Source organism: Cetorhinus maximus, chromosome 1 (genome assembly GCF_964194155.1).
Source record: "Cetorhinus maximus chromosome 1, sCetMax3.hap1.1, whole genome shotgun sequence".
NCBI lineage: Eukaryota > Metazoa > Chordata > Chondrichthyes > Lamniformes > Cetorhinidae > Cetorhinus > Cetorhinus maximus.
In genome coordinates, this window is record NC_135879.1 from 236,993,522 (window position 1) to 237,019,551 (window position 26,030).

Consider the following 26,030-nt stretch of genomic DNA (forward strand, 5'->3'; position numbering starts at 1 on the left):
TTCCAGGGCCGGGTAGATGGGCTGTTTGGAGGTTTGGTTGCTCTCCCCGACACCTCGGCTTCACTTCTGCATGCTCCCAATGAAGTCTCTCGTTGTGTTCGGTGCCTTCCCGACTAAACCTCCTCCATTTTGATCGGTCACAAGCCAACGGGTCCCACGTGTCAACGGGGACGTTTGACCTCTTCAGGGATGCTTTGAGGATATCCCACGGGTGCTGTTAGGAAGGAACTTCCAGGACTTTGACCCAGTGACATTGAAAGAACGGCAATATATTTCCAAGTCAGGATAGTGAGTGTCTTGGAGGGGAACATCTAGGCGATGGCGTTCCCATCTATCTGCTGCCCTTGTCCTTCTAGATGGTAGTGGTCGAGGGTTTGGAAGGTGCTGTCTAAGGAGCCTTGGTGAATTCCTGCGCTGCATCTTGTAGATGGTACATACTGCTGCTACTGTGCGTCGGGAGTGGAGGGAGTGAATGTTTGTGGATGTGCCAATCAAGCAGACTGCTTTGTCCTAGATGGTGTCCAGCTTCTTGAGTGTTGTGGGAGCTGCGCTCATCCAGGCAAGTGGGGAATATTCCATAACTTGTGCCTTGTAGATGGTGGACAGGCTTTGGGGAGTCAGGAGGTGAGTTACTCATCGCAGGATTCCGAGCCTCTGACCTGCTCTTGTAGCCACAGTGTTTATATGGTTAGTCCAGTTCAGTTTCTGGTCAATGGTAACCCCCAGGATGTTGATAGTGGAAGATTTAGTGATGGTAATGCTTTTGAACATCAAGGGGCAATGATTGGATTCTCTCTTGTTGGAGATGGTCATTGCCTGATACTTGTGTGGCACGAATGTTACTTGCCGCTTGTCAGCTCAAGCCTGGATATTGTCCAGGTCTTGTTGCATTTGTTCATCGACTGCTTCAGTATTTGAGAAGTCACAAATGGTGTTGAACATTGTGCAATCATCAGCGAGCATCCCCACTTCTGACTTTATGATGGAAGGAAGGTCATTGATGAAGCAGCTGAAGATGGCTGGGCATCCTCGATAGGTTAGAAAGAGCCTTTTTAAATATTATTATCCTGCCAGATGGGTAAACATTGAAGAGCAAGAACCTCTCATTGATCTAGCATTGACAGTAATGATGTTTCCCTTCTAATTTCCTCCTTCAACCTTGGGATTTAGAAGTCAGCCAGGCACGCTTTCTGGCCTAAAAGAAAAGCAAAATACGGTGGATGCTGGAAATCTGAAATAAAACAGAAAATGCTGGAAAATTTCAGCAGGTCTGGCAGCATCTGAGGCAAGAGAAACAGAGTTAACGTTTCGAGTCTGTATGACTCTTCTTCAGAGCTCTATTAATATCTTTTCAAATTTCTCCTCCTTTGCTGGCGTCTGTATTTTTTGATTCACCTCTGTGAAGCTTTTCCTTCTTCTTAGGCCACCCTTCAGGATTGAGGATGACTTGCTTCCACTCCGGTTCAATGTGTTCTGAGATGCCTGACATGTCGGATGCGTGATCTGCAGCATTTGCCCCATGCTCAAGGACACAACACAAGAACTGAGAGCAGGAGTAGACCAAACAGCCCATGAAGCCCACTCCACCATTTAGAACAATCGTGGCTGATCTTGGGCTTCAACTCCACTTCCCTGCCCGCTCCCCATATCCCTTGTTTCCCTGAGAGAACCTGAGAGCAGGGCAGGTGGTTCTTCCAGGGCCGGGTAGATGGGCTGTTTGGAGGTTTGGTTGATCTCCCCGACACCTTGGCTTCACTTCTGTATGCTCCCAATGAAGTCCCTCGTTGTGTTCGGTGCCTTCCCGACTAAGCCTCCTCCATTTTGATCGGTCACAAGCCGACGTCGCCCACGTGTCGACGGGAACGTTTGACCTCCTCAGGGATGCTTTGAGGATATTCCTAAAGCATTTCCATTGTAGCCCTGGGAGTCTCCTGCCATGACTGAGTTCCAAGTAGAACAGTTGCTTTGGAAGTCTGGTGTCAGATGTGCAAATGACAAATCCCATCCGGCGGAACTGGATCTGAGTGATTAATGCCTCAATGTTGGGCATGTTGGCTTGGGAGAGGACGACTGTTGTTGGACCGTATTTTATGCCACCGGATTTGGGGGATCTTACGAAGGCTGTAGGTTGTCCAAGTCTCCAAGGCACACAGGAGCAGGGGGATCACTGCTGCCTGGTAAGCCATGACCTTAGTCTTAGGTTTGAGATCCTGGGAAGCACTTTGGTGTTTCTCCATGTTAAGTGATTATATAAATTCAGCTTTTTTTTTTTATCCGTCCATGGGGTGTGGGCATCACTGGCTAGACCAGCATTTGTTGCCCACCCCTAATTGCCCTTGTTCAGAAGGCATGTAAGAGTCAACCACATGGCTGTGGGTCTGGAGTCACATGTAGGCCAGACCAGATAAGGACGGCTGATTTCCTTCCCTAAAGGGCATTCGTGAACCAGATGGGTTTTTACGACAATCGGCAATGGTCATCATCAGATTTTTAATTACAGACTTTTTATTGAATTCAAATTTTATCATCTGCCATGGTGGGATTCGAACCTGGGTCCCCAGAACATTACTCTAAGTCTCTGGAGTGCTAGTCCAGTGACAATACCGCAATGCCACCACCTCCCCCAAACTTGTTGAATGGCTATCAAAACCTGTGGGAGGGGCTTCACACAGGGCGAGTTGGTTTGCCCTGAGATTGTGTCAGACTTGAGTGTTGTTGCACTCATGTGGTGAGTATACGATCACACTCTTGAGCTGAGCCTCGCAAATGGTGTTGAGGCTTCAGGGTGAAGAGGTGAGACACTCATCACAGCCTCTGCTCTTGTAGCCAAGTTGTTGATATGGTTGGCCCAGTTTAGCTTCTGGTCAATGGGAACCCTGAAGATCTGGGTGTGTCTGAACATAGGAGCAGAGCAAAAGGGGTAGGCCATTTCACCCCCGTGATCCTGTTCTGCCATTCAATTGGTTGAGACCATCTACCCACCTCAGTTCTCTAACCCTAGCCTAACAAACATTTACCAATCTCAATTTTGAAATTTTCAATTGACTTCCAGCCTCAACATCATTTCGAGGGAGAGAGAGAGTTCCGGATTTCCACTACCCTTCGTGGAAAGAAATGCTTCCTGACATCATCCTGAATAGTTCAGCTCTAATATTAAGTTAATGTCCCTTGTTCTGGACCCGCCTTCTAGAGGAACTGTTTTTTTTTCTTTCAATCATCTTCAATACCTTAATTAGACCACCCCTTAATCTTCCATACTCGAGAGAATACAATTCTAATTTGTTCAACCTTCCCTAAACAATATAAAACGTTTTTAAACCCACTCACGGCCCGCAACATGGAGTCACTGACCTTCTGCAGCATTTTCAGCTCTCCAGGGCTACTCCAGTGCCCTCACTACCTGAAGCTCCGCCAACAGCAGCACGTTTGCTGCTTGGAGCCTCTTTCTTTACTCCTCCACCCAGGGATTTCCCTCCCTGGTGGTTCCTGCAGGTTCTCTCCTCCCTGTGGCCTCCTCCTCCCTGTGGTCTCCTCCCAGTGGCTTTGCCGGTGGCCTCTCTCCCTGGGTCTTCTCTCTCCGGAACCGTTGCCTCGGTTCCCCCCGCCATCCTCCCCGTCTCTGGATTCGCCCCTCAGTCCCAGGACTCCCCGCGTGTTCTGGTGCCAAACCCTTGGTCTCTTGATCCCTGTTTTTCACACCATGCAGTCACACTCCCGATGTCTCAGATAGCCAAGCCCTTTAACTGAAAATGAAAGCACAGCCTGTCACCTTGCTGTGCTCTGTGCTTGTCCAGAGCTCTTAGGCCTGCCAGGAAATGGAGTCATTGGCCTGGGCCTGAACTAAGCTAAGTTCCATTAGGTGACAGGTGTTAGCCGCAAACTTTGACTTTGAGTTACACGTTCCTAAGTTCAAATCATTGGTGGAAATTGTGGAAGAAAAATGGTTCCAGCTCTAGTCCTTGTGGAAATCTGCTTTCCACCTTCCTTCAATAAGACTAACTAACGTTTACCCCATACACTGTTTTTCTATATTTCAGCCAATTTGCTATCCATTTCATTATTTGTCCGATGACTTCACATGCCCTAACCTTTATCATAAGCCTCCCATGTGTCCTACCTTACTGAAGGTATTTTAGAAATCCAGGTATATGCCATCTTCTGCAAGATCCCGATATGCTCTTTTTGTTACAAAAACAAAATTATCTGGAAAAACTCAGCAGGTCTGGCAGCATCGGCGGAGAAGAAAAGAGTCGACGTTTCGAGTCCTCACGACCCTTCAACAGAACTGAGTAAAGTTAGGAGAGGGGTGAAATATTTCACCCCTCTCCTAACTATACTCAGTTCTGTTGAAGGGTTGTGAGGACTTGAAATGTCGACTCTTTTCTTCTCCGCCGATGCTGCCAGACCTGCTGAGTTTTTCCAGATAATTTTGTTTTTGTTTTGGATTTCCAGCATCCACAGTAGTTTTTTGTTTTTTGCTCTTTTTGTTACCTCTTCAAAAGATTATAACAGGTTAGTTAAGCATGACATAGCCTACTGACTATATTTTAATTATATTTCTGTCTCCAGATGCTCTTCTTTAAGAATGGATTCCAGGATCTTTCTTATCACTGTCGTTAAGCTGTCAGGTCTACAGTTCCCAGATTTGTTTTCTATCTCTCTTTGTGTATATAGGAGCAACATTAACTGTCTGTCACTAACCACTCCTCTATGGAACTTCTATGCTTTAACTAGTTCCTCTGCTCTCTCCTGCCTAGTTACCTAAGCATGAGAGGGTGCATATCATCCTGACTTGGGGATTTATCCTCTTTCAGCTTTGCTAGTTTGTCAAGCATTTTCTCCTTTGCATTCTAAATATATTACTATCCTTTTTAAGATAAAAGCTAAAATGGCCTTGGTCCAATAGAAGGTGCATTCTTTCCTGACTGAGAACAGGAATTCACATAGAATTCTCTTCTTGAACCCTGGACCTTGGTACATTTACCTAGATATTGGGCGGAGAAAAATTCATCTGGAAACAGTCTGCTTGAGGGAGTGGCCATGGACATTGAACATAGCTAGTGTATAACTCCGGCAAAAAATGTATCAGTTAGGTCAGTCATTGAACCATCTGCCTATTGTGGTGACATAAACATAAGTCTAATGGCACTCTTTCAAAAAAAGGGCAGTACTCCCCAACACTTTTCTCTCAAGCAGCAACACTTAAACACACTGGGCTGTAAATTCCGAACTTCAGTGCATTATATCTGGGGGTACCCTAAAGATGCGCTGGAGGACTCCCTAACCCAGATGTTCACAGGTATGGATTGCACGGCAATTGCCTGGGAAGTTCAATCTTCCTGTGAGCAATTGCCCAGCGCGGGGAACCAGCCGATAATGTAATTTAAATCTCAAACATCGGATGGTTCTGACTGTCTTACAGCAGTAGATACCCAGAAAAAGTTAGAAGAATTAAAACTACTTCGAGCTTCTAGATATTGCACTGACCTCCCTCATGGGACTCCCCAAGCCCCCAAACCACCCCCATAACTGCCTCCCACCAACTACCCCCTCACTACCTCCCACTCCCTGACCCCCCATAGGACTCCCCCCACCTCCTGAATAGTCCCCCGACTTCTCTACCCTCCACCCCTAGACCCGACTCCCAACTCCCCCAACTGCCAACCCCGTTCCATCTCCAGACAGCACCCCCAACCCCCCCCCAAGCCCAACTCCCAACGCCACCTCTCCAACCCCCAGGTCCGACCCACCTCCCGACGCCCCCCGCCCCGGACTCCCAACTTTCTTCCCAGACTCCCCCCCCGATTCCCAACTACCCACTCCCGGACTCCACCCCCCCCCAACCCCCCCACCCAACTCACCTCCTGACTCCCCCCCAACTCCAAATTCCCCCTCCCAACTCCCCCAACTCCTGATTGCCAACCCCCCCCACCACCACCAGACTGCCAACTACCCCCATCCCCCATGACTACCGACTCTGCCCCGACTCTCAACTCCCCCACTGTCTCCCGACTCCTTCCCCTCAGCACCCCTTCTCCCAACTCCCCACCTCCTCGCTACAAGGCCAGGCCCGGACCGACCCCCTCCCCCCACCCAACCCCCCGCAGATCCTACCCTATACACTCACCTTCTCCCTGGCTTGTCAAAGGCCTTTGAACTTGGCTGGACTTTGAAACGTAGCTGGTTTAAGGCAGCTGGTGCCGTAAAAAAGGGGGCGTGGCTTAGTTACCTGTGACTGAGCTGCCCTCGACTGTAGGCCCCGGGAGCGCATTGCCCCTGGCCTGAGCCGGGCGGGTTGGGCAAGCTGGAAGCGGCTGGATTTCAAGGGAAGTAACTACGGCCGGGATTTTCTGGCCCCGCCAGCGGCAGTACCACTGGAAAATCCCAGCCTACGAGTGGAGTGGCAATCCGACTCAATTGGCACTCTACCGGAAGTTACGGGCCAATGTCTAGTTATGCATCTTGTTGCTGTTTGTGGAAGCTGGCTACATGCAAACTGGCTGTCGTCTTTCCCACGTTACCGCATTTCACTAAGACAGTTGCTATGAGACTGTGGAATTCGGTTCCAGGGTCAGTGGCTGAGGCTATATAAATGCAAATTATTGCTGCGATGGAACCTTTTGTATAATTCAGATCAGTGCAGAAGGCATAGCACTGGAAGCAAAGATTATTATGGAACTCTTTTGCACTTGAAAGTTTTGTCTTAAGTAAATACAAATTCAACATTGGTTCTGCTGAGAGTCTTTCATTTGCAGAACAAGCGAATTAATTTGCTGAAAGTTCCAAATCTTCCTTCACACTTGCAATTGGTTATCACGACTCAGTATTACCAGTGGGCTTCTGTATTTAGAGTGAATGAACCGCAATCAGAAAAAACAAATGCTCGGTCATTTCAGTAAGTCCGTTTGATTGAGTTGGTACGGAGAGGATCTATTTTCTATAGTCGGAGATTCCAGAACAAGGTGACATTCTCGTAAAACTTGGAAGCATTATTGAATTCAGGGCGAACTTACAGCCTTGTTTGGCAAGCGATAGCCGGCGTCTCCTTGTACTGCTGTATCTCTCTTTTAATACACAGTTTACATTTCATTTGCAATGGTATTTCTTTTATTCTCAGGGGTTGTTAAGCATTTGAAGAGAAATTAATTTTTGGATAGTCTATTAATCCAATTAACAGTGGACATAATCTGGAGCAGAGAGTTTCCACTATACTGAACACAACTGGAATTAACTCCAGTGAGGCCTGGTGCACAATTTTGTGAGCAAAATTGAAGCCCATGCTGTTGTATGTTTTATATCTCTGATCTATGTACTAGGTGACACCACAGATGACACTAGTTTCTATGTGTGTAACAGATTTTATTCACAGTGCTTCAAAATGTCTGCTCCATGCTTCAGCCCTGACTTCCAGCCCTTTTTACAGTTTGTCCACTTTTCTCTGAGTCCACACCCAGGCTCATCCAATTAAGCATACTGGGCATCAATAGCAAACAGGCTCACATAACCAAACACAGAACAATGGAACACAACAATAGGGTTAAAGGGAGAGTGACTGCATGGATTAAAAATCACCTTCGAAGGGAGGGATGACTGGAGGGAAGTGTGCAGTGGTCAGCATTAGGAACACTGCTCTTTTTGACACATGCTAATGACCTGGGCTTGGCTGTAATGGGAACAATTTCAAAGTTTGCAGGTGCCTCAAAAGTTGGAAATGTAAGAGGAAAGTAACAGACTTCAGGAGGACAGAGAAGAACAGTAAACTGGGCAAACGCATTAGAGAGATGTGTGAAGTGATACATTTTGGTAGGAAGCATGAGGCAAGGCAATATAAACTAAGTGGTGCAATTTTAAAGGTGGTGCAGGAAAAGAAACACCTGGGGCGTATACAGACCTTTGAAGGTGCTAGGACAAGTTCAGAAGGCAGATGGGATTCTTGACTACATTAATAGGCATAGAGCACAAAAGCAAGGAAATGCTAAAATAAACACAGAAAATGTTGGAAACACTCAGCACACCTGGCCGCGTGTGAAGAGAGAAATAGAATTAACATTTCAGGTGGATGACCTTTCATCAAGTTGTGCTATAACTTTATGAAACACTGATTAGACCTCAAATGGAGTAGTGTCCACACTTTAGGAAGGATAAGAAGGCTTTGGAGAGGGTGCCGAAAATGTTTATGAGAACGGGTTCCAGATATGAGGGACTTCAGTGATGTGAATAGATTGGAGAAACTGGAGTTATTTTACTGAGAAGGTAAGGTTGAGAGATTTGTTAGAGCTTTGCCAAAACATGAGGGGTCTGGACAGAGTGGATAGAAACAGCTGCCATTGACGGAAGCGTTGAGAATCTAAGGATATCAGTTTAAGTTAATTGGCAATATAATCAAAGGCAACATGAGGAGAAACATTTTTACACAGCAAGTGGTTAGGATCTGGAATGCATTGCCTGAGTGTGGTGGAGGCAGGTTCAATAGCAGCTTTCAAAAGGGAATTAGATAGATACTTGAAGGGAAAAACAATTGCAGGGCAATGGGGAAAGGGCAAGGGAAGTGGGACTAGGTGGATAGCTCTACCGATGAGTTGACTCTGCCCTCTGAAATGGCATAACGACCTACTCAGTCATATCAAAATTGGTGCAAAGCCTAGAAAAAGGAATGAAACTGGACAGACCGCCTGGCATTGACTTAGGCACTGGAAACGACAATGGCAAACCCAGCCTTGTCAACCCTGCATAGTCCTCCTTACTAACGTCTGGGGGCTAGTGCCAAAATTGGGAGAGCTGTCTCACAGACTAGTCAAACAACAGCCTGATATGGCCATGCTCATGAATCATACCAGACACCACCATCACCATCCCTGGGTATGCCCTGTCCCATTTACAGGACAAACCCACTAGTTGTGGCAGCACAGTGGCATACAGTCAGGAGGAAGTTGCCCTGGGAGTCCTCAGCATCTACTCTGAACCCCATGGAGTCTCCTGGGCAAGGAAACTACCTGCTGATTACTACTTACCATCTCCGGCCTCAGCTGATGAATCAGTGCTCCTCCGTGTTGAACACCATTTGGAGGAAGCACTGAGAGTGGCTAGGACACAGAATACCATCTAGTTGGGGGACTTTAATGTCCATCACTCAATAGCACCACCACTGACCGAGCTGGCTGAGACCTAAAGGGCATTGCTGCTCAACTGAGCCTGTGGCAGGTGGTGAAGGAACCAACAAGAGGGAAAAACCTACTTGACCTCATCCTCACCGGCCTGCCTGTCACAGGTTCACCTGTCCATGACAGTATTGGTAGGAGTGACCACCGCACAGTTGTTGTGGAGATCAAGTCCCTCCTTCACATTGAGGATACCCTCCATCGTGTTGTGTGGCACTACCATCATGCTAAATGGGATAGATTTCGAACTGATCTAGAAACTCAGGACTGGGCAGCCATGAGGCACTGTGGGCCATCAGCAGCAGCAGAATTGTGCTCAACCACAATCTGTAACCTCATGGCCCGGAATATCCCCCACTCTATCATTACCATCAAGCCAGGGGATCTACCCTGGTTCAATGAAGAGTGCAGGAGGGCATGCCAGGAGCAGCACCAGGCACACCTAAAAATGATGTGTCAGTGTGGTGAAGCTTCAGTACAGGACAGACAGTGGAAGCAGCATGGGGTAGACAGATCACAGAGATCCCACAACCAACAGATCAGACCTAAGCTCTACAGCCCTGCCATATACAGTTGTGAATCGTGATGGACAGTTAAAGAACTAACAGGAGGAAGAGGCGCCACAAATATCCCCATCCTCAAAGATGGAGGAGCCTAGCACATCAGTGCAAAAGATAAGGCTGAAGCATTTACTACAATCTTCATCAAGAAGTGCTGAGTGGATCTCAGCATCCTCCAGAGGTCCTCAGCATCACAGTTGCCAGTCTTCAGCCAATTCGATTCACTCCACGTGATATCAAGATATGGCTGAAGGCACTGGATACTACAAAGGCTATGGGCCCTGACAATATTCCGGCAATAGTACTGAAGACTTGTGCTCCAGAACTAGCTGCACCCTTAGTCAAGCCAGTACAATACAGTTACAACACTGGCATCCACCCAGCAATGTGGAAAATAGCCGAGTTATATCCTGACCATAAAAAGCAGGACAAACACAACCCGGTCAGTTACTGCCCCATCAGTTTGGGTTCTGCCAGTGCCACACTGCTCCTGACCTCATTATAGCCTTAGTCGAAACATGGAGGTGGGGTGAGAGTGACTGCCCTTGGCATTAAGGCAAGACATTTGACCGAGTGTGGCATCAAGAAGCCCTATGATTCAATGGGAATCAGAGGATAAACTCGCCACTGTTTGCAGTCATACCTAGCACAAAGGAAAATGATTGTAGTTGTGGAGGCTAATCATCTTAGTCTCTGGACATCGCTGCAGGAGTTCCTCAGGATAGTCTCCTAGGCCCAACCATCTTCAACTGCTTCATCAATGACCTTCCTTCCATCATAAGGTCAGAAGTGGGGATGTTCACTGATGACTGCACAATGTTCAGCACCATTTGCATCTCGTCGGATATGGAAGCAGTCCATGTCCCAAAGCAGCAAGACCTGAACAACATTCAGGCTTAGGCTGATAAATGGCAAGTAAGATTCACACCACACAAGTGCCAGGCAATGACCATCTCCAACAAGAGTGAGTCCAACCATCATCCCTTGACATTCAATGGCATTACCATCACCGAATCCCCCACTATCAACATTCTGGGGGTTACCATTGACCAGAAACTGAACTGGACCTGCCATATAAATGCCATGGCTACAAGAGCAGGTCAGGAGCTAGGAATCCTGTGGTGAGTAACTCACCTCCGGACTCTTCAAAGCCTGTCCAGCATCTGCAAGGCACATGTTAGGAGTGTGATGGAATACTCTCCATTTGCCTGGATGAGTGCAGCTCCAATAATCTTCAAGAAGAAGCAGCCCCCTTGATTGGCACCCCATCCACCACCTTCAACATCCACTCCCTCCACCATTGCCACACAATGGGAACAGTGTGTACCATCTACAAGGCGCACTACAGCTACTCACCAAGGCTCCTTCGACAGCACCTTCCAAAACCATGACTTCTACCACCTGGAAGGACAAGGGCAGAAGACACATCACCACCTGGAAGTTCCCCTCCAAGCCACTGACTTGGAAATATATCACCGTTCCTTCACAGTGGCTGGGTCAAAATCCTGGAACTCCCTCCCCAACAGCATTGTGAGTATACCGAGACCATATGGACTGTTGCAGTTCAAAGAAGAGACTCACCACCACCTTCTTGAGGGCAATTAGGGATGGGCAACAAATGCTGGCCTAGCCAATGACGCCCACATCCCATGAAAGAATTTTTTAAAATGGCCTCCTTCTGCAATGTACCAATTCTGTGGTTCTATGAAAAGAATGGAGAGTCTGGGAATGAAAAAAAAATAGAGGCAAACTGCACTATTTCTTGTTCCGCCTCATTGCTTAAGTGAATTGTGCACTGCATTTGACCTGATCTTCCCTATGAGCAAGAATGAACAGCTGGACTGAACCACTAGGCTAAACAGTCTTCAAAAGGAAGATTAGATGGGTGGTGTGCAGTCCTCCAGCCTGACTTTTATTTCTGTACTGTTCTGTACCGCACTGTAAGGGCGATGCTCCCTGGTGGTCTACCCACTCAGCATCATCATTCTTCTCTCGCCATATGCAGCTGTCTCTTAACTGGTCCAGGAAGCCATTCACTTATATATGGTTTGTGTCAGCTGTCGCTCAGTCACTCATACTTCTGTTTCAGAAGCTGACTCACCCCAAAGACTGAGCTACGTCATACAGGTTGGCACCCCCAGTGCAAAACTGAGGGAATGCTCCACCGTTGGCTTTCAGATCAGAGGTTAAACTGAGGCCTTGTCTGTCCCAGATGTGAAAGATCTCACAGCAGGAGCTGGAGATTTCCCTCTGGGGCCTTAGCTGGTCAATATATATCCCTCAACCAACATCAGTAGAAGCAGGCAGTGTGATCATTATCATGTTGTTGTTTGCGGGAGCTTACTGTACAACTTGGCTGTAGTTCAAAACATAGTTTATAGGCTGTCCTGAGGTCATGGATGATGCTATATGAATACAAGTTCTTTCTTTCTTGATAGGGGCAGGGGGTAGCCTTGGTCATTTAAATCTTCTTGATATCATCTCTTTCGCACAAGGTTGTTGTGTGAAACTTACTGAGTTAAAACCTTCCACAACTGCCAGCTGTTATCTTGCAGAAGTCACTGAAGTATTCGGCTAACAGGCCTCTGTTTGCAGTTCTGAACCTTTTCATCTGGCGTGTCCATGAGCCTTGTCAATATTTTTCAATAGATAATAGATGCTATTTGCTGTGAGAATGTAAACAGTGGAGTTAAACCACCAATATGGAACAGTAGGATTTTGAAAAATTAAACATGCTTAAATTGAAAAGGATAAATGCTTTGAATATCAGGGTCTGAATTAGTGGTGGGGATTTGTTAGTTTTAACAACAATCTTTATTTTTCTTTTGCCCTTTTCCAACTTTCTCCCCTTTTGCTCTAGGGCGATTTCCTCCGATCACTTTGTGTTTGCAACATGGCATAAAAAATCTACAGCACGCACCACAGAAAATGTGGACTCCCAGTCTGCAAGGCTTTATTCATGATATGTCTGAATCTTGGAACTGACACAATGAAACTTTTACCTCATCATAAACATAGTTTGTTAATGGAAATGTTTACAAACTTTCTTGCACAGTTTCCGAATTCCTCCCGCTCTGGCTCTGTTTCTGCTCTTGAACTATAGTCAATGTCCGTTTTTCTTTCCCCTTCCATTCCCTCCCTCTTTCTTTCTTCTCTCGTTTCCCCTTGTCTCCGCCTCTCTCTCTTACTTTTTGTTCCTCGTGTTCTTTCTCAGTTCCTGCCATTCCATCTCAAACCTCTATCCAGCCCTCTTATGCCTCATATTTCTCCCATTGGGGAGACGGTGGTGTAGTTGTTATGTCAGTGGGTTAACAATCAGTAGGCCCAGGCTAATGGCTCTGAGGACATGGGTTTGAATCCTACCCCAGCAGCTGGTAGAATTTAAATTCAATGAATAAAATCAGTAATGGCAAATGTGAAACTATCATTGATTGTTTTAAAAACCCATCTAGTTCCCTAATGTCCTTTAGGGAAGGAAATTTGCCCTCTTCACCTGGTCTGGCCTCCATGTGACTCCAGACCCTCAGCAATGTGGTTGACTCGTAACTTCCCTCTGAGATAGTCAGTTCAAGGGCAATTTGGGATGGGCAACAAATGCTGGCCTTGCCAATTATACCCAAATCTGACTTAACAAAGAAAAAATATCTCTTTCCCCATTGCTATATGTTTGCATGTCTCTCCTCCCTGTTCCTCTTTCTTTCTCTCTCCAGTATTTGTTTCCTTTTCCTCACCAGTCACCTGGACAATATGCTTGGCAGTAATACTTCCCTGTAAGGCTCACACTCAATTGGGTTCGCTTTTGCCACTCAACTGCCATTTGTGGAACGTATTCATTTAGCATATTCAGACATGGCACATAATTCCAGCCATCTTACAGTATAGTCACCACAAATATTTTGGTTAATGGTATAATTCAACAATGTGGGATCTGATTTGCTCATGTCCACAAGGACACATGTCACTATCATAAAGACCCCATTGGAGAATATTCTGAGGAGTGCTGTCTCTGTCCCACTTCCTCACATTTGCTTTCTCTCACTATATACCTGTAGGACTTCCTTGTATTCTCCCTTTCCTTTCCTCCCACTTTAAGAACATGGGAACAGGAGTAGGTCAGTTAGCACCCCCACCCCAGCCTATCCTGCCATTCAGTGAGATCATGGCTGATTTGCGACCTAACTCCATACATCCACCTTTTCCTCACATCTCTTAATACCTAGGGTTAACAGAAGTCTATCAACTGCAGATTTAAAATGAACAATTGATTAACATCAATTGCTGTTAGCAGATGAGAGTTCTAAACTTTTACCACCCTTTGTGTGTTGAAGTGTTTCACTCTTGGTAAGTCCAGCTCCAATTTTTAACAATGTTCCCTCATCCTCGACTCTCCAGCCAGCCGAAATAGCTTCTCTCTATCGACCCTGTCTGTTCCTCTGACTATCTTGAAAACTTGGATCAAATCACCCCTTAATCTTCCAAATACCAGGGACTACAACTCTAGTTTATGAAATCTCTTCTTGAAGCTTAACTCTTGAAGTCTAGGTTTCATTCTTGTAAATCCACACTGCACCTCGTCTAACGTGTGGCATGCCAGTGACATTATCCAGAGCTGGTGATTGACCCAAAGCTACAGTCTGCTGATGAAACTCATCCAAGCCAACATGCTAAGCAGAATTCTATGTTAAATATCATGGCTTTAAAATTGGCAGCATATATTCTATCTTCTCAAAACCTTGACGGAGTTATAGTTCACATGTCATTGCATGTTGATATTTTATGCTTACGTAGCTGAAACAATTGGCATGTGTTTGTGCCTAGTGTGGCATAGTGAAGCAACCAAAGGTGAGATGCGGAGAATTTCTTTCGATATTGTTCGACTGTGGAATGTGTCACCTGAAAAGTTGGTGGAAGGAGATTGAACAGCAACTTTCAGGAGGAAATTGGGTGTGTGCTTGAAAAGGAAGAAGTGGCGGGGCTCTGGGGAAAGAGGAGGATTGTGAGGCTAATTGGATTGCCCTTTCAAAGCACCGGTACTGGCACAATGGTCTGAATGGCCCCCTTCTGTGTTGTGCAATTCTATGGGCAGAATTTTACTGCCCCGTTTCGGCAGGGATGGGGGCAGTAAATTCCGGCGAGACATTCTAAACCCCATTGACTTCAGCGGGAACGTAAAATCCCGCTGCCGGAAAATTCTGCCCTTTGATTCAAGGCCAATATATTCTTCCTTAGGTGTAGTGCCAAAGACTGTTCACAATGTTCTAGGTGTGGTTTAACCAGGGCTTTGTACAGCTGAAGAATGACTTCTACCCTATCCTTTCTCGCCCTCTGGATATGAATTTGATTAGCCTTTTTGATTATTTTCTGTACTTGTTCATGACATTTGATAAATGTTGGAGCAAGTACCTCATAAAAGGCTGTTAACAAATTTGAGGCCCAATAAAAATATTGGCTTAAGGACAGAAAACAGTGAATCACATGAAATGGCTACTTTTCAGACTGGTAGACAGCGGTGTTCTCCAAGCATCAGTGTTGGGACTGGAGCGGGGAAGGGGCTACAGAAGGGGAAGGGATCCGGAGGAGGGAATGTCCAGGTGAACGTGCAAGGGGGAGTCTGATGGGTCCATGACTGCCTCCTGGGGAGCAAACCGAGGGTGGGTGTGGTATGAGGGAATAGTGAGAATGACCGAGGGCAGAGTGAGGCGGTAGGTGGGAGGGTGAGGGTTTGACGGTAGCGATAGAAGGGACGGCGAGGGTGGTCGGTGGGGACCTGGAGGCAGACACGGACCCTGAGGGTGGGAAGGAGGAGGTCGAGGAGGCGAATGTGAATGGGGGTGGGATTTTCAGGAAGGAAAGGAATGTGCACGTTCACCTGGAAGGAAAAGGATTGTGGCTGATAGGTCACTGAGGGGAGGTGGAAGGTGATGCTGGGAGAGCGACAGTGAATGGGTGACTGGGGGAAGGGAAAATGCGGTGGAAGACATGAGAAGCTGAATTCAGACCACGCTGTCCAAATCAAAAGTGAAACGACAGTCATGGTGGGTAAGGTCAGGTGCTGCATGGGAGTGTGATCATTGGGTGAGCAGAGATGCAGGTCAGCTCAGATGGACAACTGAAAGCGAACCCCAACAGGCAGCATTCAAAATACTCAGGACATGGAGGTGCGTGCGAAACGTGAAGGATCCGCATGTGTGGGGGAGAGTGCTTGCACGAGGCTCCAAAAGGCTCTGCCACACACACATTTCTCCCTCCAGAATCATTCGTTGGCCAGCTGCTCCTGGCTGTTGTGAACCGGCTTCTCCTGCATGAAAACAGATGGAGAGAGTGTGAGCAGGACGCATGGCACTGTGAGGATTTTTGTATGGTGAGCGGAGCCATGGACAGGATGAGGATGTGAGCTCTAGAGGGTATGAGCCTGATGGAGATGTGAGGGTGTGTGTGAGAGTTAGTGGTGTTGTCCCTTGAGGTGTGAGATCCCTGTGGATGTGTGATGGGTTTGTGAGTGTGTGAGTTGAGTGATGAGAAGAGTGAATTATTTTGGCGGAACCGATGAGACCATTCATCCTGTAGCGGCACTGGGTGGCTGTCCTCTTTTGCAGGGCATTGGCGCTGACCACCACTGTCACTGCCTCCCTCGCCGGATTGGTGCTGTTGCTGCCCATCCTGTGGCCAGAGGGCAGGGGGTAGAGGACATCCTGGCGAGCCTCCACTGCATCGAAAAGGCGCTCGAGGGACGCGCCATTGAATCTGGGGGCTGCAGTCTTTTTGCCTTTCAGGTCATATCTTCTTTGCAGCAGTCGTGGGCTGGAAGCACTGAGACGTGTGCGTGCGGCTGCACTTTAAATATGGTGCCTGGCGTGCTGAAGGGGCGAGGTGATGGCATGGCGGGCGAATGAGAATCTGCCCGCCATGGAAACGATGTGTTTCTCGGGAGTGCGTAATTAATGCAGGGGGTTTGGGACGATACTGCATGAAAAGCCGCCATTGCGGCCGGCGGGTAAAACGTCATTTTCCCGCCCGCTACTGCACTTAGTGCAAATCGGGGACAATTCCACCATTGAGTGAGTAGTCAGCAAAGTATATGGGATCTTCATAAACAGAGACATTAAGTGTAAACTCAGGGAAGATATGCTGAACCTTTACAAAGCTCTGGTTAGGCTGCATCTGACATAACGCATTCAATTCTAATCAACACACTTTAGCAAAGATGCGAGGGCCCTTGAGAGGGTGAAAAGGAGAGTTCCCAGAATGCTTCCATGGATGGGGGGATTTTAGCTTCGAGGTTGGGTTGGAAACGTTGGGGACGTTCTCATTGGAGTAAAGGAGATTGAGGGGAAATTTGATAGAGGCGTATAAGATTGTGACACGCTTAGATAAGATAGACAAGGAAAACCTGTCCCCACTGGTTAATGGGGCAAGGACAGGGGACACAGATATAAGGTTTTGGGCAAGAGATGCAAGTGGGATGTGAGGAAGAACATTTTTACGCAGCGAGTGGTAATGGCCTGGAACTTGCTGCCACCAGGGTGATGGAAGCAGAGACGGTCGATGATTTCAAAAGAAAATTGGATGGATATTTAAAAGGAATAAACTTGCAGGGCTTTCGGGAATGAGCAGGGGAATGAGACTGACTGTCCTGCTCCTTGGAGAACTGGTACGGACTGGATGGGCCGACTAGCCACCTTCTGTGCTGTAAATTACTCTACAACCCCACCTGTGTAATGGACCACCCAAAGTCTCATTGGACCTTCACACGTTTCCGCCCTTTTTGTGACCGCTTTTCAGCCTTAATCCATCTCTGTCCTTCTCCCTCCTCTCACCTGCCTTTCCTCCCAGCGATTTTTCTTTCTTTGCTCTCTCCCATCCCACTGCCATTTATTTTATCTCTCCACCTTGTGTTTCTCAGGTAGCGTTTGCCTAACTCTATCTTAATTCTTTCCCTGCCAATCTTTTGGTTTCCCTGTCTCTCTCCTCCTCCCCCTTCTTGCCCTCCTTTTCCCGTCTTTCTCCCCATTAGCTGCGGAGCTCTCCCCTTTACCTATATACGCTCGGCCGTGAAAGGGTTAAGAAACTGCCACTGTAGATTTCTGCGCTTCGGCGCTTTGCCGCTGTACAAACGATACATGTAAATTTACTTTGATATCAGTTGGACTGCTGTGAAACAACAGTTTCAAATACTTCAGAAGAGAGACAGTTTGAGTTGATAATTCCAGGAACAATAGCCTGAAGGTGAGCGGTTGGCTGAAGGAAACATGGCTTTACGACAACTTGTCTTTGTCAAAATATTTTTGCTTAATCTTCGCACTGAGTGCAGCGCCCAGGGCAATTATTGCACACACTGACATCAGCACAAAATCCACATCTACCAGGTCCCCAGTAATAAACTCCTGGACGGTATGTAAGCCGGATTATAATGTTTAAAGGTGTCATGTGGCCATCTTGATTGCTGTTTACCATCACACAGTTGGGTTATAGTTTCATAACGCAGTCTCTCTACACTTCTGGAGGCTGACACGCACCAGCACAGGACTGAGGGAGCACTGCGTTAACAGAGGTGCCACAGGCTGAGTCTTCGCCTGCCCTCTCAACTGGGCATAACAACCCCATGTCATTATTCCAAGGAGAGGAGAGTCCTCCCCATTTCCAACTGACTTTTATTACTCAACCAATGCCAGCAAAACAGATTAACTGGCCATTCGTTTCAGTTCCTGTTTTCTTGGACCCTGCCGGGGACAGACTGGACCCTGTTTTCCCTTCTAACAACAGTGACCACATTCCAAAGGTGACGCATTTAACCCTGCTCTCCTGGCCAGCCTCCATTTTTAAACTTGAGTTCATCCAAAATTTTCCATGCCCCATATCCTGGCTCGCACAAAGCCCTCGCACACCTCGGGCAGAATTTAACGTAGGTGACTGGGGTCTCGTCCACTGGCCGGAGAGCTGGCGAGAGGCCCGCGTCACCTACTTCCGGGAAGGCCCACCGCATTAAGTCCCAATCAGGCACTACGCTGGGCAGCAGCAAGCGTTCCCCGGGTTCAAGTACCGGGAGAGTGGTGGGGGCGCGTGGGGGGTGGAATATCCCGCCAACCAGAGGCCAATGGGGAGGTGGTGACTGCTGCTATGACTGCACCCACCTGAGGCCCAGGATCGTCGATGATCTGGGCCCCAGGTGAGTGATGGCAGGAGAGGGCCCTCACTGGTTGGTGGGGTGTCACAGGGGAGGGGGATCGAAGTAAGGGCAAACGGGGAGATGGCTTCCAGTGGACTCCCCCTTCCCGATGCCGGGACCCTCGATCTCAGGCACCCATAGAGGCCAGCAAGCAACCTAACAGGGTTTGCTTTTCGGGCTTCTCGCATGGCAAGTCCCCCACCCATGGGCTGGGTGAGTACCAGTGACGGCAGAATGAGGCCCTTAAGCGGGCATTAATTGGTGGTGGGGTGGGAAGGCCATCCACGAGCCTTGCTGTCCGCGACTTAATTAGGGCAGAGGTGGGAAGGTAGCGGGGTTCCCCCCAGCACCATCCTGCCCGATTAAATGTCCGCTGCCACCAAACTTGCCGTGGGTGAGCATTAAATTCCGGCCGTCATCCTTGTACTCACTAGCCTACACTTGCTCAGGATCCAAATGCCTCGATTTTAAAATTCTCACCCTTGTGTTCGGATCCCTCCACTGCCTCACCCTACTTCTGTAACCTTCTCCAACCTTACAGCCCTTCAAGATCTTTTCTATTCCTCCAATTTCGGCCTCAGAAGCATCCCCAATTTCCCTTGCCCCACCATCTTTTTGTTTATTTGTTCGTGGGATGTGAGTATCACTGGCAATTAGGCCAACATTTATTGCCCATCCCTAATTGCCCTTTAGAAAGTGGTGGCGATCTGTCTTGCTCAGCTAGTTAAATGTCAATCACATTGCTGTGGAGTCTGGAGCCACATGTAGGCTAGACTGGGTAAGGACGGCAGATTTCCTTCCCTAGTGAACCGAATGATTTTTAAATGATAATCGAGTAGTTTCATGGTCATCACTAATGAGACTAGCTTTTAATTCCAGATTTATTAATCAATTGAATTAAATTCCCCCAGTTGCCATGGTGGGATTTGAACATGTGTCTCCAGAAAATTAGTCCAGGCTGCTGGATTATTAGTCCAGTAACACCACCACCATGCTACCAACCCACCATTTGTGACCATGCTTTCAGATGTCTGGGCGCTATATACTGGAATTCTTTCCCTAAATGTCACATCTCTCTATCTCTCCCTCATGCCATCAAATATTTCTTAACACCTCAGAGCCAACTTTTGGCTGATAATGTTTCCGTAAAGCACCTTGGGATGTTTTGGCCTGATCCCAATTCCAATCCTGAAACGCTTCATAAAAACCTACCTGTTTTCATTTAGTGTGCTTACGGTATTGTCCTTAAACAGTCTGGCCTACACGTGACTCTAGTTGTTGCTGACTCTTAACTGCCTCCATGAAGCCGCTGAGCTTTATCAGACCATCACATGTTATGGACAATACACGCTGGCCTTTCCAGCGACACCCACATCCTCAGAACAAATAAATCTACTGACGGAGGTAACATAACAAAAATGGCCAGGTGCCTGACATGGAAACTGGCGTAGTGGAGGGCAGTTTTCTCATGATTGAAGCTCGATGCTCGTTCTTGGGACAGAGTAGAGGGGCTTTATTTGTACATTTGTCTGTGTTTCACCGGGGATGTTTGCCGCTGACGATTTAGAAATGATTCCATTCCCTACCACTAGTGCTTTCTCATGTTAGAGAACTCGTACAAACAATTTTGAGAAAAGTAAAGAGGAAATTGAAAATCAAATCACATCTGCGCTCACAACATTGACCCACAAGCTTTCACATGACATTAAATGGTTATGAAGAGGGTTCCGCTGCCTTAATGTATACCAAGTATTCCAATGTTTAAGGGAAGCGAGGCTTGATAATTAAATCATACATTTCAATTTGAAATCAGGTCATGTGCCTGCAGGCTTTGATAGAACAGAAGCCATTAAGACAATTTGCAGTTTGGACAAGCAAGAGGCTCTGTGCACCAGCATACAGGTTAGACAATGAGTTCCTCAATTTGAAGGAATGTTCGGTGTGGTGGTGTTTTGCAGTTCATTCAGGGAATCTGAGTTGCTGTGGCAACATGCGGCATGTTGTAGTCTGGAGCTATGGATACTGATGCCACAGTCTCCAACTTTCTTTCCATCACGTGGCTGACCAGGAATCTCTCCTGCTCTTACCGCCCCAGCCTTTGGCATGTATTGGAAGGATTCGCTGGTTGATATTCAACCTGTTTGGCCGCGTCACGAACACACTTCCTTGGCCATCAAGCCCTGGGGTGAGGGTTGAACGCAGAGCATCTGGCCCAGAGGCAGGGACACTACCCAACGCATCACAAGACCCCTGTGAATGTTCACTACCCAGCCTGTATTGAGTGGAACAGTTGGGTGCTGCAATTGGCCTCAGTATCATTGGGGGATGGGGCAGGGGAGCTTTGGGTGAGTTGCCCTTGTCGGTGGCCCATTCTGGAATGTGAACATTGGTTAAGAACTGGGCTTGTCTATAATGGTCCCCCAAGGTGAAATAGGTTGCACACCGATTCAGTCCTGCCGAATTGAAAAATCAAATGCCAAAGCCTTCCTTAGCTGGTCACTATCTTGGTGCCCCACAGTCTGCTCCGGGAAAATCAAATACAGGAGATTACAAAACGAATCTGATTCAGAATTCAGAAAGGGGGCACAAAACTCAACCAAGGCTGTGGTTGACCTCAATGTTCTGCTTTTAAGAACAATTCTTAGGATACGGCCATTGCTGGCAAAGGTGGTATTTTTGTTGCCCATTTCTGACTATCCCTTGAGAATGTAGTGCTGGGCCTTTTTGTTGACCCTCCGCAGTTTGTGTGGTGTAGGTGTGTTCACTGTGCTGTTAGGGACAGAGTTCCAGGGTTCTGACCCAACAAGAGTGAAGGAATGGTGATTTATGTCCAGGTTGGGAGGGTTTGTGGTTTGGAGTGGAACTTGTGGGTGGTGGTGTTCCCATGCATCTGCCGTCCTTGTCATTCCAGGTGATGGAGGTCACAGATTTGGGAAGTACTGTCAAAGAAGCCTTGGAGAGTTGCTGCAGTGCATCTTGAAGCTAATTCATTTGGCTGCCATGATGCATCAATGGTGGAAGGATTAGATTTTTAAGGTCACTTGATCTCATCCAAAACTCTTCTGATCCTGTTCTTACTCATGCCAAGTCCCTTTCGTCTATAATACCTGTGCTTACTGGCGTACATTTCTCCCAGTCAAGCAATGCCTTAAAATTATCTTCCTTGTTTTCAAATCCTTCCTTTGCCTTGCAACCCCTATCTCTGTTACTTCTTCCAGCCCCACAACCTTCCAAGATATCTGCAGCCAACTAATCCTGGCCTTTTGAGGATCGCCAATTTTAATTACACGGCCGTTGACAGCCAAGTGTACAGCAGCCTAGGCCTGAAGCTTTGAAATTTCTTCCTTAAACCTCTCTACCTCTCTTTCCTCCTGGAAGACACTCCTTAAAACCTACCTCTTTTAACAAACTTCTAGCCATCTGCTCAAATATACCTTTATGTGGATCAGTGACATATTTTGTTTGATAATGCTCCTGTGGAGTGCTTTGGGACAGTTTGGTAGGTAAAGGCACTATACAAATACAAGTTGTTGTTAAGCTAATGGATGCATGTATTTCTTCTGCTTAGCTCTTTTGGATTTTTACTTGTGATTGCTGTTACATTGTCCTCAGTGAGGTGTGATGATCACATCAGGGGGATTGACTGAGAGGAGTTCCTATGCCCACGGTGTGTAGGAGCTGCATTGACATGATCAGATCTAGTAATTAACACAGGGTGGTTCAGCAGATCCTGTAATTTCAGCTGTGTGTACAAGCTAATTCAGCTGTGTCACACCATGGGGCACTGTGCAAGCTCAGTGACGCTATCAGTGTTCTCTGTTCAAACAAAGATATGCTCACAGCTAAGAGGAAAAAGACAGAAACATCAGAGTGTTTAATATTAGCCAAAAGTCATCTTTTTAACTGTGAGGTTCTGTGTGTAATATATAATTTAGTCCACATGTTCCTCAAGGTAGTGTACTAGGTCTAACCATCTTCAGCTGCTTCATCACCTTCCCTCCATCATCAGATTGAAGTGGGGATGTTCATTGATAATTGCACCAATTTCATCAACATCCTGGGGATTACCACTGACCAGAAACTGAATTGGATCAGCCACATAAATATTGTGGCTACAAGAGCAGGTCAGAGGCTTGGAATTCTGTGGAGGCTAACTCACCTGCTGACTCCTGTCCACCATCTACAAGGCACAAGTCGGGAGTGTGATGGAATACTCCCCACCTGCATGGATGAGTGCAGCTCCCACAACACTCAAGGAGCTCAACACCATCCAGGGCAAAGCAGCCCGCTTGATCGGTATCCCATCCATAGACATTCACTCCCTCCACCACCAACGTACAGTGGCAGCAGAGTGTACCATCTACAAGATACACTGCAGCAACTCGCCAGGGTTCTTTCAACAGAACCACCCAAACCTGTGACCTCTACCATCTAGAAGGACAAAGGCGGCAGGTACATGGGAACAGCACCACTGGAAGTTTCTTTCCAAGCTACCCACCATCCTGACTTGGAAATATATCGTCGTTCCTTCACTGTCGCTGGGTCAAAATCCTGGAACTCCCTCTCTAACAGCACTGTGGGTGTACCTACACCACATGGACTGCAGCGGTTCAAGAAGGTGGCTCACTACCCACCTTCTCAGGGGCTATTGGGAATGGGCACTAAATGCTGGCTTGGCCAGCAGCACACATGAACAAATTTAAAACAACAGAATTTACAACACAGGGAATGAGTTAAGTTTCCCTGCTGGTTTATGAAGCCAAGTAGAATGATTGGTGTGTGGCTGATCCGTCAGGAGATGGAACGACTCATCCATTGCGTTAGGTGATCACAAACTGGGCAATAGGAGGGGTACTCCATTGGGCTGGGACCCTCAAGGTTCTGAGATTAGGATGGGATAGATACAAGCCAGCGATCCATTTTCGATTTGCTGCCAGTGCCTCCTGAGAGCGGGTGCGGTGTTTCTCTTTAATTCGTTCTCGGGATGTGGGTGTCACTGGCAAGGTCAAGATTCATTCTCCATCCAGTAGTTTGATAGAAAGAAAGGAAACTTGCATTCTTATAGCGCCTTTCATAACCTCAGGATGTCCTGTAGCGCATTACAGCCAATGAAGGACTGCTGAAGTGTTTTCAAGTGTCGGCCATTCAGAAAAACACCCCGTCCACTTGCTGCTTCTCGCACAGAGTGAGAAAGCAACCAGCTGCACTGGTCTCAGTCTATCGGTATGCTTCAGCCCCTAGACATTGTCCGGGAGCCATTCTGTCAGCAAGCCTAAAAGCACAAATGCAGATTTGGTCACCAAACATCTCCATTGTGTGTACCTGTCACTTGAACTTCCCCTCACCCATTCACACTGTGACTTTATCCATGTTGCCCTCCTAAAAAGCTGCAGTGAAGAAACAATAAACAAACTAGGAAAATAGGAATAGATGTTGGCCATTCAGCCCCTCAAACCTGTTCTGCCATTTTATGAGCTCATTCTATTACCTCAATTCAATTTACTCACTTTTGCTGCACACCCTTTAATACCATTACTAGCCAAAAAAGCTATCAACCTCAGTCTTGAAGATTTCAAATGTCCGCAGGGACATTCCTAAATGTGGAATGAAGAAATGCTTCCTAGTTTCACTGCCGAATGGCTTCGCTCTATTTATAAGTGTACGTCCCCTTGTTTCCTCCACTAAAAGAAAAAGCTTCTCCGCATCCACACTTTATCATTTTAAACACCTCAATTACATTGCTCCTCAATCTTCTGAGGTCAAGGGAATACAAGCCTGGATCATGGAACTCCTTCTTCATGATTGAACTTCTTAAGCCCTGCTTTCATCCTGGTAAATCTACACTGTAGCTCCCTAGGGCCAACATATCGTTCCTGGGGTGCTCAGAACTGAGCACAGTGCTCCAGCTGGAGTCTGATCCGGGCTCCACTCAACTGGAACATCCCCTCCACTTTTATATTTCAGTCCCCTTGAGATAAAGGCCAAACATTCCATTAGCCTTCTCGATTGCTTTTTGTACCTCTGCCTGTAACATAAACCTTTTTTCTCCTTTTCATATGCGCAATTCACTTCGGGAGTCCTCTGTTGTTGCTCAAGTCGAGGATATTTTTGGTAATGAATTATCCATTCCTTTCTCCGCAGGGTTTTCCTACGTGCCGTCAACCAGTATGCAGAGACGCTGAATAATATGTTTTTGAACAGCATGAGCTTTGAGCTCCAGGTATGTTCAGTTGGAACAAATAGCTTCACAGAAGCAGTGAGGGGGAATACACATTGGACACTAGGATTACAAAGGACAGGCCTGTCAGCAAGTTTACCTACTGCCCACTAATTAAACAGGCAGTGTTGTCTGGTAAATTGCTGGCAAGGTTTTTTTTAAAAACTTTTTTTTGTGTGTGTATGTGAGTTTTATCCTAAGCAGGGCTGGTGCAAAGAAATGGAAATCTTTGCATTTCAAGCACCCAGTGCTCGTAGCAAGTACTTCCAGGTCAGGGGTGGGACATAAGAAATAGGAGCAGGACCCTCGAGCTTGCTCCAGTGAGTACAAGCCCAACTTTCTCAACCTTCCCTCGTAAGACCATTTCATTCCAGGAATCAACCTCGTCAATCTGCACCCATATACCGGAACAGATGTAGCATCAGCCATCGCAAACCATCCTCACTCACCAGTGTGCCAGTTATATAGACTTTTTAAACTTCTCTTCGTAAGCACTCCCAAGAACTGTCTGCCTCGAAAATCACTGAAGTGATGCTGCTGTTTTAAGAATAGGAAAAGTAGCATTAGATCCAACAAGCCCATCCTTCTTTAATAAACCTTAACCCCCTAACTTGGCATGGTGGTAGAGGTTTACTACCTCTGGGTGAGAAAGCTCTGGGTTCAAGTCCCACTTCAGGACTTGATGGCCATGGAAGGTGTGTGCATAATATGGCCAAATGGGTCAACTTAATAATGTAAATCCTTCCAGTACACCTGATGACAGGACAGTTTCCTGGTCAGCCATACTGCAGAAGGCAACGACAAACCACTGCAGTACTTTGCCAAGCATAATCGTGGACCAATCCAATGGAAGTCTAGTACCTCTTAGGCCATGGTACCTGAGGGAGGAGGGTCCCCTAACCATCCATATTCTCACCAATTCTTCCTAT

At 47.0% G+C, this 26,030-nt stretch overlaps 1 protein-coding gene across 1 annotated transcript in view; it reads left to right on the plus strand.

The window, feature by feature from the left end:
• Window positions 1-26,030, plus strand: part of LOC144688041 (dedicator of cytokinesis protein 2-like) — a 1,154,257-nt gene that overhangs the window by 832,028 nt on the left and 296,199 nt on the right. The window contains exon 30 of the mRNA XM_078554696.1: window positions 25,026-25,104. Within this exon, the coding sequence (XP_078410822.1) occupies window positions 25,026-25,104 (79 nt within the window). The remainder of the gene's footprint in view (window positions 1-25,025; window positions 25,105-26,030) is intronic.